The sequence below is a fragment of the Ciconia boyciana genome, chromosome 8 (genome assembly GCF_034638445.1).
Source record: "Ciconia boyciana chromosome 8, ASM3463844v1, whole genome shotgun sequence".
Taxonomy (NCBI): Eukaryota; Metazoa; Chordata; class Aves; order Ciconiiformes; family Ciconiidae; genus Ciconia; species Ciconia boyciana.
Window position 1 is genome coordinate 63,761,657 of NC_132941.1, and position 13,474 is coordinate 63,775,130.

At 38.8% G+C, this 13,474-nt stretch overlaps 1 protein-coding gene across 1 annotated transcript in view; it reads right to left on the bottom strand.

Moving 5' to 3' along the window:
* The window catches only part of DHX32 (DEAH-box helicase 32 (putative)), a 28,130-nt gene extending 20,796 nt beyond the window's left edge, over window positions 1–7,334 (bottom strand). Inside the window, exons 1-3 of the mRNA XM_072869795.1 lie at window positions 7,065–7,334; window positions 4,176–4,369; window positions 2,346–2,718 (exon numbers count right to left, since the gene is read on the bottom strand). Coding sequence (XP_072725896.1) covers window positions 2,346–2,718; window positions 4,176–4,369; window positions 7,065–7,334 — 837 coding nt within the window. The remainder of the gene's footprint in view (window positions 1–2,345; window positions 2,719–4,175; window positions 4,370–7,064) is intronic.
* Window positions 7,335–13,474: the final 6,140 nt, after the last annotated feature.

The window sequence follows — 13,474 nt, forward strand, 5'->3', positions numbered from 1 at the left end:
CAAGGCTGAGGAAACTATGAAACGGTCACTAAACTTCATGTATGTAGGACATGTAGGATGTATCCACATCGGTCATTTAGTGCCAAAGAGTTTGGTGCGAATTTGTCTGTAGCAGACTAATTTGTCTGTAATGCTGTAGCAGATACTCAGGTACTCCACTGGTGTGCCCAAAATGTTTTCTCTTCTGCTGCAACAGAAGTTATGCACATGGGTGCCCTGAGTGGCAGCGTCCCCTGGGAAACAGCTCTCTACGTGTGCACGGTGCACCCCGGCGCTGGCAACCGGGTGACCTGCGCTGCTGGCGGAGGTGCGATGTGCACGGGTGCTCCTGGAGTCAGCACAGGTCACAGCAAGTCACTGCTCCAACCCTCTCCAATCCCTACTGTCCCCATCACTGGAAGGGCTAAAATGGCAGAGCCCCTGTTTGGGTCACTTTGGAAACTGCTATTATGTTCTTAGTCCAATTACAATACATTAAAAAAAAAAAATCAAAGTATGCAGAAACATCCCTACTTTACCTCAGTTATGCTTAAGAAGATATAAGTATTGTAAAGGTTTGTATTGGGTGTTTTTTTCCCCTAATGATTAATAAACTCTGTGAAGACTTAATAAAGTCAATAAAATGTCCCTAAGCTGTGTTAATGGAACATCACCTTTAAAACAGTCCACAAATTCAGAGGTTGAATATCAATTGTAAAAGGTTTTTTTGTTGTCGTTTTAGTCTTTTTTAAAATATAAAATCATTTGTGTTGTGAATGATTTTTTTTTTCTAAAGGTATACAAAAATCATTCATAGACTTGTTCAGCTTGAAAGTGTTTTTTTTTTCAAAAGCATTTTTATTAGCAAACATTTTTCAAAATTGAAAAACCAGACAGTTTCTATTTGAGAGTGCAACTACATTCATAGTAGTTATAGGTTGAAAGTATTCTATAAAAATTCTTATACAGATATGACAGTGGCATCTAATAGCAAGGCTGGCACCAAGACAACACATAAATCTTAATGTTCTTAGGTTATTCGTATTTTTGTTCAGTTCAAAAGACAGTTGAGTGCTAGGGAACAGTGAGCCATTAGCAATATGAAACTTTAAATCACAGTTAAGCAAGAATGTGTGGGATGTGAACTGTGCGGTAACAGTTCATAACGAGTGTTTTATTCATTGTGAGAGAGAGAACTAAGTAATCTCTTCTCGGCAAGAAAGAAATTATTATTTCAGTATTTTGTGGGACTTGCCCATCGAAAAAATGTCCCTAAGCTGTGTTCCCAGTCCTTTGAAATGGAAAGGCTATGTGTTTTCTCTCTAACATTACCTATTGTAAATATGGGAACTGATACAGGGAATGCATTAATTCATCATTTGTAAAAGTTGTGTCTGTAAAGTTTGAAACTGATTATTAGCATTATTAAAAGTGTTACATATCCATCCCCCTTTTTACAGTGAAAAGCAATACTACCTGGATAGTTTATGGTAATTTATCTTTGCATGTGAAAAGTCATTATCCCCTGGGGCTACTAAAGTGAATTTGTTGTTCTAAAGCAGATTTAATGATACGAAGTGGAAGGTTGAAGATCACTATCAGGAAATAAGTAATGATAATAATAATTTATAATAATTTCAAGTCTTAAAATGTTTATTTGATGTGCAATTGCTTTGACAGCTATAAAGTACTGTGAATTTTTTCTGAGAAGGACGTGATCGTGCAATGCTGGCAGCAGTGCATTTAGGGCATCTCTGCTGTCTTCAGGGATTCAAAGATGCCTCTATTTAGAATAGCCAAGCCCATGCAGATTCCTGGATTACCATTGCACCTCCGGAGTGATCTTTGCCTCTTGCTGTTGTGTACACAAATGGTTGGGAAGTTTGCAGCCATAAAGGAGAATGCAAATAGAAAGACCTTGTAAACAAGTTTAAGATAAAAGCATTCATGTGAAGTAGGACATTTATGCAAACTGGACATGTGTCCATTCCTGCAAAACAGGGATAACACAAAGTGTGATATACCCAATGCCAGAATAGCTTGCAATGTATTAACTCCCTGCATCTATGGCCCTTGTCCCTGTATGCCACCTTTGCTACTTTTTGCATCACACAGAAGGATGATGGCCTTTCTTTAAGCCTACAGAAAATCTGATAGTTCCTTGCATTAGTTTGTGCTATCTATATAAAATACAGCATTATGTATGCCATAACTTCTTTGTTGGAAAAACCTGAATTGATAAAAACTGTTGGCAATGTCCAGTGTCTTAGGTACTGGCAACAAGATATTTATAGGTTCTATAAAAACACAGATGTAAATTGTTTCTTGATTAAAATCAGAAATACTGGAATTGGTTAATAACTTACTTGTTCACATGCCAGAAAGATCACAATGTCACCCTTCTCTTTTGTGTGGTGTATCTCGAAGAGCAGTCTTAGTGCAGACAGAAAATGGTCTTTTTGAACGCTGCAAGAGTATACAACCTCTGCGTGGTGTTTATTTTCCACCCTTATGAAGGGGACACTGCCGTAATAATTCTGCAGTTTGCTGGACATTTGAGGCGCAGTAAGTATTACCAGCCTCAGTTCTGGTCTCGATATCAAGACATCTTTAAGAAGGCCAAGTAACGCATCTGTTGCAACAGTTCTTTCATGCACATCATCCAAGACGATAACGCCGTAATAGTTCAGAAGAGGCATCGACATCATTTCCCTTTGTAGCATATCATCTGTACAGTATCTGCAACATACAAACGGAAAACTCTACAAAGTTTCTTGGAATATTCAGATTTGATTGTAAGAAATTAATTCAGGGTCTTGGGGGCAGCTTGGTTCTTTCTGTTCTAACAAGAAAGATTTGATAAGAACAGAGAGTCTATTTTGTAGACAGTATCACAGTTGCAACTACATGCTTAAATCCTTCTTTAAGTAGCTAGAAACTCAATGTAAATCAATGACACTAAGTGGCACTATGGTTGAAAGGGTGCTCTAGGCAAAAGAAGAAATACTTCTGCCCTAAAATCATTACTTATATTGCCTTTCGTCTTCCAGACTATCTAAGCATACTGCATGCCATAACCAATTCTTGCCCTAGGAACTAATACTTTTGGATGAGGAAAAGAAGGTGTACGCGCGCACTTGAGGCAGTGCCAGAACCAAGATGAGAGATTAATTCATACCGTAAAGCCCTCCTCACTTTTATGCCTATTATTCCTGCTACTTAAAGTTTTTTTTAAAGGATATTATCTTTTGCTGTGTTGCTCAGGAGGACTTTGAATTCTTGAACCAGGTTTCGATGTGTGAGAGGATAGGATTCATCTCCCTTCCACGTCAGGAGCAGCTGCAGGAAGATGTGCTGCAGGAAGAGGTTTACAGAGTTCTCCGCAAAAGAGAAAGGACATGCAAAAGGAAGAGCGGTTGAACTTGATTTTCAGAAGTGGTGAGTATCCTCTTCTCCACTGGAAATCAGTGGCTGGGAAAAAGGCTTATGATCTAGAATTTATAATTTGTGCCTGCCATATTAAGGAACCAGAGGAAATAACTCCCCTAACTTTCAGAGAGGCTCCAAATCTGAATCCCTGTGTTGCTGCTGTCACCTGCCTATATCTAATACATTAAGTGCATTTCTTATCTCTTAAATATCCTCCTAAATGCTTTTTTCTCTTATTACTGAATATACCCTTTTCTAACCATGAGTTTTGATTGCTTTTAAATTTCAGCTTTACTTTGTGATGGATTATCCCATGTTCTCTCATGGTAATGAACACTCCTGTACTGGAAAACAGAGAAAGAAAAAGTAGAATGATATGGAGGTTACTGAGGTGCTTCTGAAGTTTTGCACAGATGGTAACCTTGCCCACTTAAATCTCTACTACAATTTAGCACAGAATACCTCCTTCAAGCCTTTTACAGCTTACTGATTAATCATGAAATCTCCGGTAACTGCATTTTAGAATATCATATGCAACTTTATAAAGCAGTGTTGTGGTTTTTTTGTTTTCATACTGTATGCAAAAATCTTTTGCAACTATAGCAATGTTCCCCCATGGTTGTTAAGTTATCTGTCCTGACCACATTAGTGGAGTGATGCAATGAAGAGCCTAAGGACTGGAGTGCTGTCAGCTGCAAACTTTTGCACTTGCAAAGAACTGTAAGCTACATAGTAGTTTGAAGGCATTAAAAACCAAACACACAAACCTCAGGACAGTTTCTGTTGTACAGCAGCTTTCAAATGGGATGAAATACCCCACTTCGTGGCCAATGTTGACATCCATTTCATCAGCCACACGCAGTGCTAGCCACACCGCTGTCTGCTTGTGTACCTGGGTGCATACGACTACACCGTGTTGGTAGTGGACAGAAAGGCAATACTCAGCACACCACTGAGGAATCTGTAAGTAAATAAGAAAACAGATGTATTTGGTATTTAACACGATTAGTGGCGACTGTAATGCAAAAGAAGTAGACAGTGTGGGAGAACAAAGTCAGCCTGAGCACCCGCTGCTTACCGTCTGCCTGACTGCTGACGGATGAGCTGCAGCTGACACAGAAATTATCTGCCTTGATAAATGTCGAGATGCTGAATCCCTTAAGTAGTCAAGAGTTGGAGTGATGTGGGCTAGAAGGTTTACCTGAGAATTTCTCAACTGGACTCAGATTAGTTCGAATGTATTGCAGAAGGGACAGAATTGGCCTCTGGGGAGTGGGTAACAGCGGCAGTATCATTCTTAAGCATCTCCTGGCTGATCCAACAATGTTAGTGCAGTTGCTGTCAGAGGCTTCTCAGCTGGCTCAGCAGTGAACCTGCCCGTGCTATGTCATACTCAGGTGCTTGACATGAGAAATGTCGCAGGAAGAAGAGGATTTCAAACTGACAAATGCCACAGTAAATAGATGTAATTTCAGATTAATTACTTTGTAAACAAAGATAACTGAAACTGAACTGCTCCAGAAACTTATGCAGTAGCTCTCTGATTTATATATTTAGGGTAGAAAATCAACACTAGAAAATATTAATGTTATTGTCATGAGAAAGTAAAATTGCATTATAAATATTATTTTAGTGAAGGCATTAGGTTTCAAATCCTTTACTTAACATATATAAACTAGCTGCATCAGCCACATATCATTTATTTCTGTATAGTTCTTTGTTTCTAAAAATGTTTAAAAACCAGCTAGCAATGTGTTACATCTTACTAAACTTGTTTAAGGACAATTTAAAAAGCTAATATTTCTTAGCAAGTAGTTTATTATTATACAAAGTTTGTTTTGTATAAATTAAAGTCAATAACAAGGGGTAAAGACTTTGCACTCCAAAAAATATTCCAGGCACCAGGTGGGTGTGTATCCTTTTTATAGGAACATAGGAATTTTCAATTAGTTCTCTAGTTCAATATGTGATCTCTAGCAGTGTCCAGCATCAAAGTGTCTGGCAGATATGAGATGCCCTGCAACAGTAATTATCCTACAGCTTTACCTGCAGGAAAGTTTACTCCTGATCCCAGTCATAAACAATCATGTTTTGGCTCATAACACTTGCTTGAAAATTCTTCTCTGCTTACTGTGGTAGCAGACTCGGGTTGTTATACATTATTACAACAGAATTTGATAGTCCTAGTGGATATTTATGTGTTTAGAGTCAACTGAGATCTTGGCTTCAGTAATGTCTTTTAACATGAGTTCTGTAAAGTAATTGTGTATTCTTGGAAAAAGCATTTGCTCTTGGCTGAAGTGAGGGAAAGACCATTACTTCTCCCTGAGAAACAGCCCTACTGATTTCAATCCTTCATTGCCTGAGAACTTTTTCACCTTCTCCAGTGACCTGCCTGCAAATCCACTGTATTTCTTTCCTGATATAGCACTAATCAGAACCAAAACACGCTTTCCAAGTAAGAATATGCATTGAATCCAACATAGGCATTGCAGACTTTACCATTTCCCCTGGGCATTCAATGTGATGATGGACAAAAAGAGGGTAAGATGACAAGTTTGGTCAATATTAGGGAGGAGGCAATAAAATTTTCCAGTGGAACAAAATAGCAGCCAGCCAAATGTAGAAGGAATGATTTATTGATAAAATACTAAAGCAATCTGAAATAAGTCCTAAAGTATTTTACACTTAGCCTTGGCCTCTCTGAAGACAGTAGAAATACACCTGTAATTTCAGTAGGGAAGGATTTTAGCTGATACATTCTGTAATACATTTTAAAGTACATAGCTGATAGTTTTTCAAGTTGAGATGTGATGATGTGAGATGCAAACACAGCAATAATTTACAGTGCACATACTGATAGCTACAAGAAAATTTGATACAGAATTTTTCTAAGGTTATGTGTATATTTGGTTCTGAATTTTAAACTATAGCAGTTAATGCATGTGGTCTTCAGTGTTCAGAAAGGGCTTGATTTTTTTTTAAATTTAGTACAAAAAAAGTTGTAGTTTGAGATATTTGTTAGTTGTTTATGACACTGTGTCAGACAGTCTGAGAAGTGTTACTCTTCAGTGCTCAACTTACCCTGAAGCCCAAAAGACATCATCAACCAAGTAAAAATGGCTTGTAACAGACAAAAGTAAAGTAAGTGTCAATTGTTTGAGAATATTTGAAGAAAGTTATTTAAATATATGCTGATATATATATTTGACACCTATATTTGACCGCGATAATCTTTTGTCACCTTCTGTGTTTCACTTTCCCTCTCTGGCCTTAATACCTCAGATTACAATAGATGGCTACACATCTGTTTCTACACTGAGAACTGCTAAACTCAATACAACTATGTGCGCGTGCACTGCAGCTGAACTCTTCAGAACTGGATGTTATTATATTGCAATACCATACAGCACTCAGCATAGCAACAGTCCACTACTAACAGAAACCAGATACTGGTGTAATATAAATCTGGATATTGATGTGCCTAATATAAATAAAGGGCAACAGCAGTGAATAGTAAATTCATTGCAAAAAGTTTTTTCTGTTTTAAGATATGTAATATTAGTAAAATAGTAATACTAACTCTGAAAAGTGTACAACATTCAATAATTCTAAAAATAATAATAAAAAAACCCAACCAAGCATGTTGTACTGACCTGGGAGCTCTTGCCAGTTTTAGCATCTCCTGAAACAATCACAACTTGATTATTAAGCAAACTTTCCATAAAAGGATATTTCTCTTTCCATACTGGAAGTTCTTCTCTTTCTTTCATAAGTTTGTAATAACGGGAAGAGTAAGGCAAGCCATCGAAAGGATTAAGCTCTAAATCTTCTCCACATACTAGTATTTCCTCTTCATCACCATCGTTGCAGTCAAGTAATTCTGAAAACCAGTGGATCTCTGGAGGAAAGGTTAAAAATGCCATTTTTCTTACATATATTATTTCCAGCAAAAACACATTAGTAATGGAAGGAGTCCGTTGTATTGATTGATCATTCAGGCCCCTTAACCCTGAGGAAATCCGTTTGTGCTTGCTTCAGGATTAGTATTTCCCAGCTCTTCAGTTGAAAAGTTCAGTCTTGGGGTCCAGCTGCCTTCTTTGTGGTCTGTTTGTCACACTTCAGGTGGTTTAATAACCCGAATGAGCCTCGAGAAAATGTATTTAAAAAATCGTCCAAACTCTTCAAAATAGAGGTGATTAAACCAAAAGATGTTAAACATAAGCTGAGTAGCTTCTGCACTTTAGTAGCACGTTAAAGCCAGACCGTGAGTACCAGCCAGTGTGTTTGCTCGTGCTCTTGTCTGCTACTGCTTGGCCAGGCTGGAGAATAATTGGGAAAGAGCACGCTGAGCCTGACCTTTATTGCTCCCGCCTGTGCCCCGGCTGCCGTGAATAGGAGGCTACGGGGCGATTATTGTGGTTGCAGAGATGGTCATGTGGCCGGCTAATCCCGGCACAATGGGGTTCACCCCTGGGTGCAGCAAAAACAGCGCAGGGGCTGCGAGCGTGCAGTTAACGGGAGGTAACTGCTGCGTGAAAGCGGCCGTCAGGAAGAGCCAGTGTTTTGATTGTGTGTTATTTGCAGTGTTTTAGAAAGTCAGAGTAGTAAAGAGTAATTTTATATACTCTATGTATTAACTCTACTTGGAAATCTTAAAAGGCTTTAACAGCCTTTGCCATAATTAAAAATCTAAAATGTACTTAATACATTAAAAAAGGCAGAGAGATGCCAATTCTAATCCTTCAAGGGCACCAGAAGTGGCCTTGAAAATGAGGGAAGAACAAATTACTGACGTCAAGTAACTCCAACTCTTAGGACTCAAAAGTAGCAAAATAGTGTCTCCTAATCTTGACTGATCTGTACTGTAACACAAATAATAAGTAACATTTTTTATTTTCATTCCAGAGGCAAGTCTCCTGTTGAACAATGATACAGATAATGTCCTGATGAACAGACTATGAGCACAATGCTTGTGTGCTTTTTCTATATCAAGCTTTTTCTGCACTAAGTAATATAATAAAAGTTATTGCCTCTTCTTACAAATTTTTCTTGTTTCATAGCTTTGGACCATATTGGCTACAATGCTATTAATGCATTCTCTGATGACAGCAGCATAGAAAACCAACAAAGAGAAGTAGGAGAAAATCTTTTGTTCAGCAGTCTGAATATCTCAATCCAAATGAGATAAGTTTAATTATATGCTGCTCACAAAACAGGCTGATTATCGGCACTTAGAGTGGCTGGCAGCAAAGACTGACAACCTGCCCAGTTTGAGGGCCAAAACCAAACGTGATCTTCTGGAGGAGCATCTCTGAAAGGCAAAAGGACCAGGTGATTTATCTGCCCACTCTCTGGCATTACGGTACTGCAAAATATGCTTTAGACTGACCATCAGTGGGGACGTACCTGATACCTGTGAAGATGATAGGATGAAATATCATGATATCTGTGAAGATGATAGGATGAAATATCATGATATCTATGAAGATGACACTGAATTATGTCACATTCAGCTGAACTTGGAAGTCCCTTTTGCTGTGACCTTAGTGGATCCCTTGATGTCTAATATTTTATCTCATTTTCTGTTCCATCCTTCCTATTTATTGTTGCAAACTCACTGCCATTGAGATCTCTGCCTCTCTCAGGTGCGGCTGAAATCACTCAATAAGGCATAAATGTCATGAGGGGACTGACAGAGCACAATCCTACAGAGGCTGTTTTTTGTGAAATTCAGCTTAAAATGACAGGAAGCAAACAGGTGAATTGCTATTATCCTGCATTTTGCTTGTTTTTCATATGCTTGGCAGCAGTAGCAGTATGTGCTCTCTGCTTTCCTCAATTGCAGTACAGGCTTGTTCTCTTGAAAACATAAGAACCGGGCAGCAATATTTTCTGGTTCATTGAACAAATTTGAATGGTCATACCACAGCAATTTTTTTTGTTTTTCCTTTTTGGTACCTGTAATGGAAAAGAGCAAATTTAAATAAGTTACCAAATCAAGAAGCATGTTTACTGTTTGAAAACCACATATTATGAAACTAATATTCCTTTCATGATAATGAATGTTTTAACAGGTTGTTAACTGGTTTACATTATTTGTCTTTGCTAAAATGGGCGGTGTAACAGTTTTATCCTGACCTTCAGCCAGGTATCTGATTGAGTACTTTGAGCCTCTTCCTGGAGCATCAGCCCAACAGCTCTCTGCAGCCAGCTTCTCTGGCAATCGAGGAGTCTAATGAACACAGCCAAACACTGGGCTAGGAGCGTGATTGAGCATTGCCTTTGCAAATTAAGACATCCAAGCAGTAGCTCTTTGCTACTCAATATGCCTCATTGCTGTAGCTCTGCCATTTTCTTCCAGAGTAGTGCTTTCTGATCTTGCCTCTTTTAGCCCTTGATTTTGTCCTCATGATGTCTGTCTGTTCTGTCCTGGTCCCTGTCACTCCGCCGGCTTTTGCCCAGTCTGTTGAATGTCTCCTGTAGTGCCGCTGCAGTTGTTCGTGGCTTTGGCTTTGCTATTTAGCAAGATCTCTTCTTCCCTTTGGAGTGTTGCCCCCTTTTCTGATAGAAGGCTTCTTGATCATCTCTTCTGATTGCTGTCATTATAGTAGGCCCTTAAGGATTTACGAGATACACTTTTAAACGTAATACAGAAGGATTTAATTAATTCTAATAAATAACAGAAACACTCGCTGCAGATGACTGCTTTTAGTAAATTAGGGTATAAGCTGCTTTCAAAGATATCCATGAGAACTTTGCTATTGATTTAAATTATATGTTGTTGTGCAAGTGCTTATGATAATGGGCTGTAGGAAAGCAGTAAATACCACATAACATTCTGTATCTTCAATAAAGCCTTGTTAATATATAGGTACTCTTTGCAGCTTTGCTATTAAATCTTTCAGAGGAGGAGGGTTTTCTGTGTGTAATTTATACAGAATTTGGATTTGTAATTTCAATGGTATTACAATGTTCTTTCTTCTATGTTTCATTTTTCCTCCCCCATTTTGGCAGCAATAGTTTGCAATAGCAGTGGGAATTTAAGGGTGTCACTTCTTTTTTCCCCAAGAATGTTGTTTAAATAGAGGGTTTCAGATTAAATTTACTTTATAATGAAGCAAATGAAGCCTATGAAATATGAATGTGAAGTATATCACATTTTAAAAAGCAAAATTATAGTTTATTCTTGTTAGATGAGAACCAGCAGATGCTGTCAAGAACAGTTCCTCTTTCCATCCTATTTTCCAGCACAAAATCTTTTGATGCCAAATCCCTCCAGCACTCATGTGCATGCCCACTGGGACGTGGAACTGCATCTTTGCAGCTGGAAGTGGAGGGGCTGTTCCTAACCTTGAATTACATTTGTCCTGAAGGCTTTCCTAATTTTCCCTTTTAACATAAAAAAAGATGTATGCTGGTAACACATCACTATTTGTGTGCCTGGTACAACACCCACTTGCTCCCCTGCACTTTAGACCAGGAGCTGTCATCTGTTTGAACTCTTTGTTTTTCTTTAGGAGACTGAACAAGGGTTATGTGGAGCCAATGCAGTTCAGAAGACAGATGGCCTCCAAAAGTAGACATCTTTGTTTTACCTACCCAGAGAGCTTAGTTTATTCCCTGGGACTGGATTACCCTGCTGAGCCGCCTCTGGTTTGCCATGGCCTGAGGCTGGTGGCCTCAGCTGTGGGACTCGAGGGCCGTGATCATGTCCAGGGCAAGGAGAAGCCCAGGCTGTCCCCTGGACCTGCAGCTCATCATCCACAATGCTGTGGTGCTTCCATTCCCAAGGGGCAGCCAGCCTGCCAAGGCAGGTGTTGCAGGTAGGAGGGTTGGGTGATGGCTAGATTTTGGCCCGTGTTAAACCCTGATTGAAGAGCTTTTCTGGGATAAAAGTAGGACAGGGGCTGGAGACAGGGGTCCCCTTGTGTATAATAAAAGCTGAACCAGTAACCTGTATACATAAACCCGCTGGAGCTGATTGCAGGGGGAGGCAGTGCCAAGCACTAATAGAACCTGGAGGTGAGAACATCACCATGATTTATGGAGTCCTATTACTAAAAATGACACTTTAATAGTCTCTGCAGGAATTTTTTTTTTTTTGGTTGCTTTTTATACTCCTATGAATATGAAAGCCTGGTGCCTGGCCAACAGACAGCAAACAAATGTGGAAAAAAACCCCTCTCATTTGAAGACTCCGTTAGCTTCTCTGTTGGCCTACTGACAGCAACATTTAACCTTGGTTATACTGTAACTATATTACTGTTTATTGAGCAAAATGTAAAACTAAAATAGAGAATTTCCATCATATAAGAGAGACTGTAGTAGTACAGATGAGTTACACTTCTGTTGTGTTTTAATTTCCACTTAAGGTTTTGTTGGCTGGTAAAATAATATTAGTTTTGCATTACTGCTCTTAAAAGTACTGACAGCCAGTGATAGATTGGTTTAGAACAAAGTGTTTCAAGTCAGCAAATAATAATAATAAAAAAAATCTAGTTTTAACTCACTGGTTGCCCAGTATTGAATGAGAATGTTATGGGTTTTGAGCTGAAGTTGTGCATGTGTAAGCAATGAGATCTCAAGCAAATGACATGAGATTCGTCATGTTCACATTTATGTGAAGTAAAGTGAAGTAAAAGTAGGTAAGACACTTCTCGTTTGTTTTTTTTCTTGTTTGCTAATTGTGGATTGAAATGGAATTCACTTAAAACAGTTACATTGTGATTTTTACATATTCAGTAGTAGCAATAAATGTAAACTGCTTGAGTAGTATTTCTACCAATGGGTTACAGTGAGTTCAGGACTTAATATATTTTGTCCTAAACTGACATGAAGTTTAAGTAAGTTTTATTTTTAAAAGGAGAAAAAGTTAATTAAATTTACAGATTCAGTATTTTATTAATTGTTCCCTGTGCCACCTGTCCCAAATCAGTAGCAGGAGCAATTTTAATGATTTTCATTAGTGACATCTGGTATCCTTTTGTAGATAAGGATACGTAAGATTACTTTCTGTACCATTTAAGCCTAACCAGTACTTCTGGAAAGACCTGGCATTTTGTCCATGGGGAGTGGCAGGCACTGGGTTCCCATTAGTACTGCAATTAACACCCCTGCCGAGCAAACCTAGAGCTGCTGGGATTTTGCTGAGACTGATGAGCAAATTAATTTCTGTGACGGGTCATGGGAAGAAGGTGGTGAGGAAAGAGGTTGGGAGGTTACTGCCAGAGCCCTGGGTCCCCACGTCATCTCCAGGAGAGGACTGCGGGACGGACTGGCTCGGTATGGGACACTGGCTGAATGCCCCTAACTTTCATAATTAAAAAAAAAAAAAAAGCAAGCTCAAAACATGTTTTCTTGTATATTACCATATTTATCACCACATTTGCTTAATAAAACCATTGGCTATCTCATTATCTGTAGTATAGCTGTGTTAGGACATTATCCACAAGACTGTCAGCCAGGCATCAGATCTGTTTGTTTACTGCTCATTTGAATGATGATATCAAAAGCACACTAGTAGCTCTATGTATCTTTTGCAAGTCCTTGTCTTCCTGAGCTCTTTTAGGGAATGGCGTTAAGTGTTATTTAAACACCAAGACATCTTAAGAAGACAGATGATAGGAGGCCTAAATGGAATTTTATTCTAATTCGTTAGTGGTTTTTTTAATGTAATGGGATATCTTCATCTGTTTTCTGTTCTCTTTATGTTGTTTAGAAAAAGCAAGCCCAGCATTCTCTTTTCAGGTCATTAGTATAATATTCATGCATACTGTAGGCTTAACACTTTCCAGAGCTGGAACAGCAGGAGGAGGAGGAGGAGGGAGAAATAGAGATAAATCATAGGGAAGAGCATAAAGGATATTTTGAACTTGGATTTGAAATGAGATGAAGAGTCAGCTAGACAGTATTAATACAGTTTGTTCCAGATGACAGGAACTGCAGACAAGGAGTTTGGGTGGGGGCCAAAATGTCTGATGGGGTAGCAACAAAAACTAGTGCTGTAGCAGCGTGGGGAATAGAGAAACATCAGGCTGTTTGTCAGAGAGTGCTTTTGCTTTAT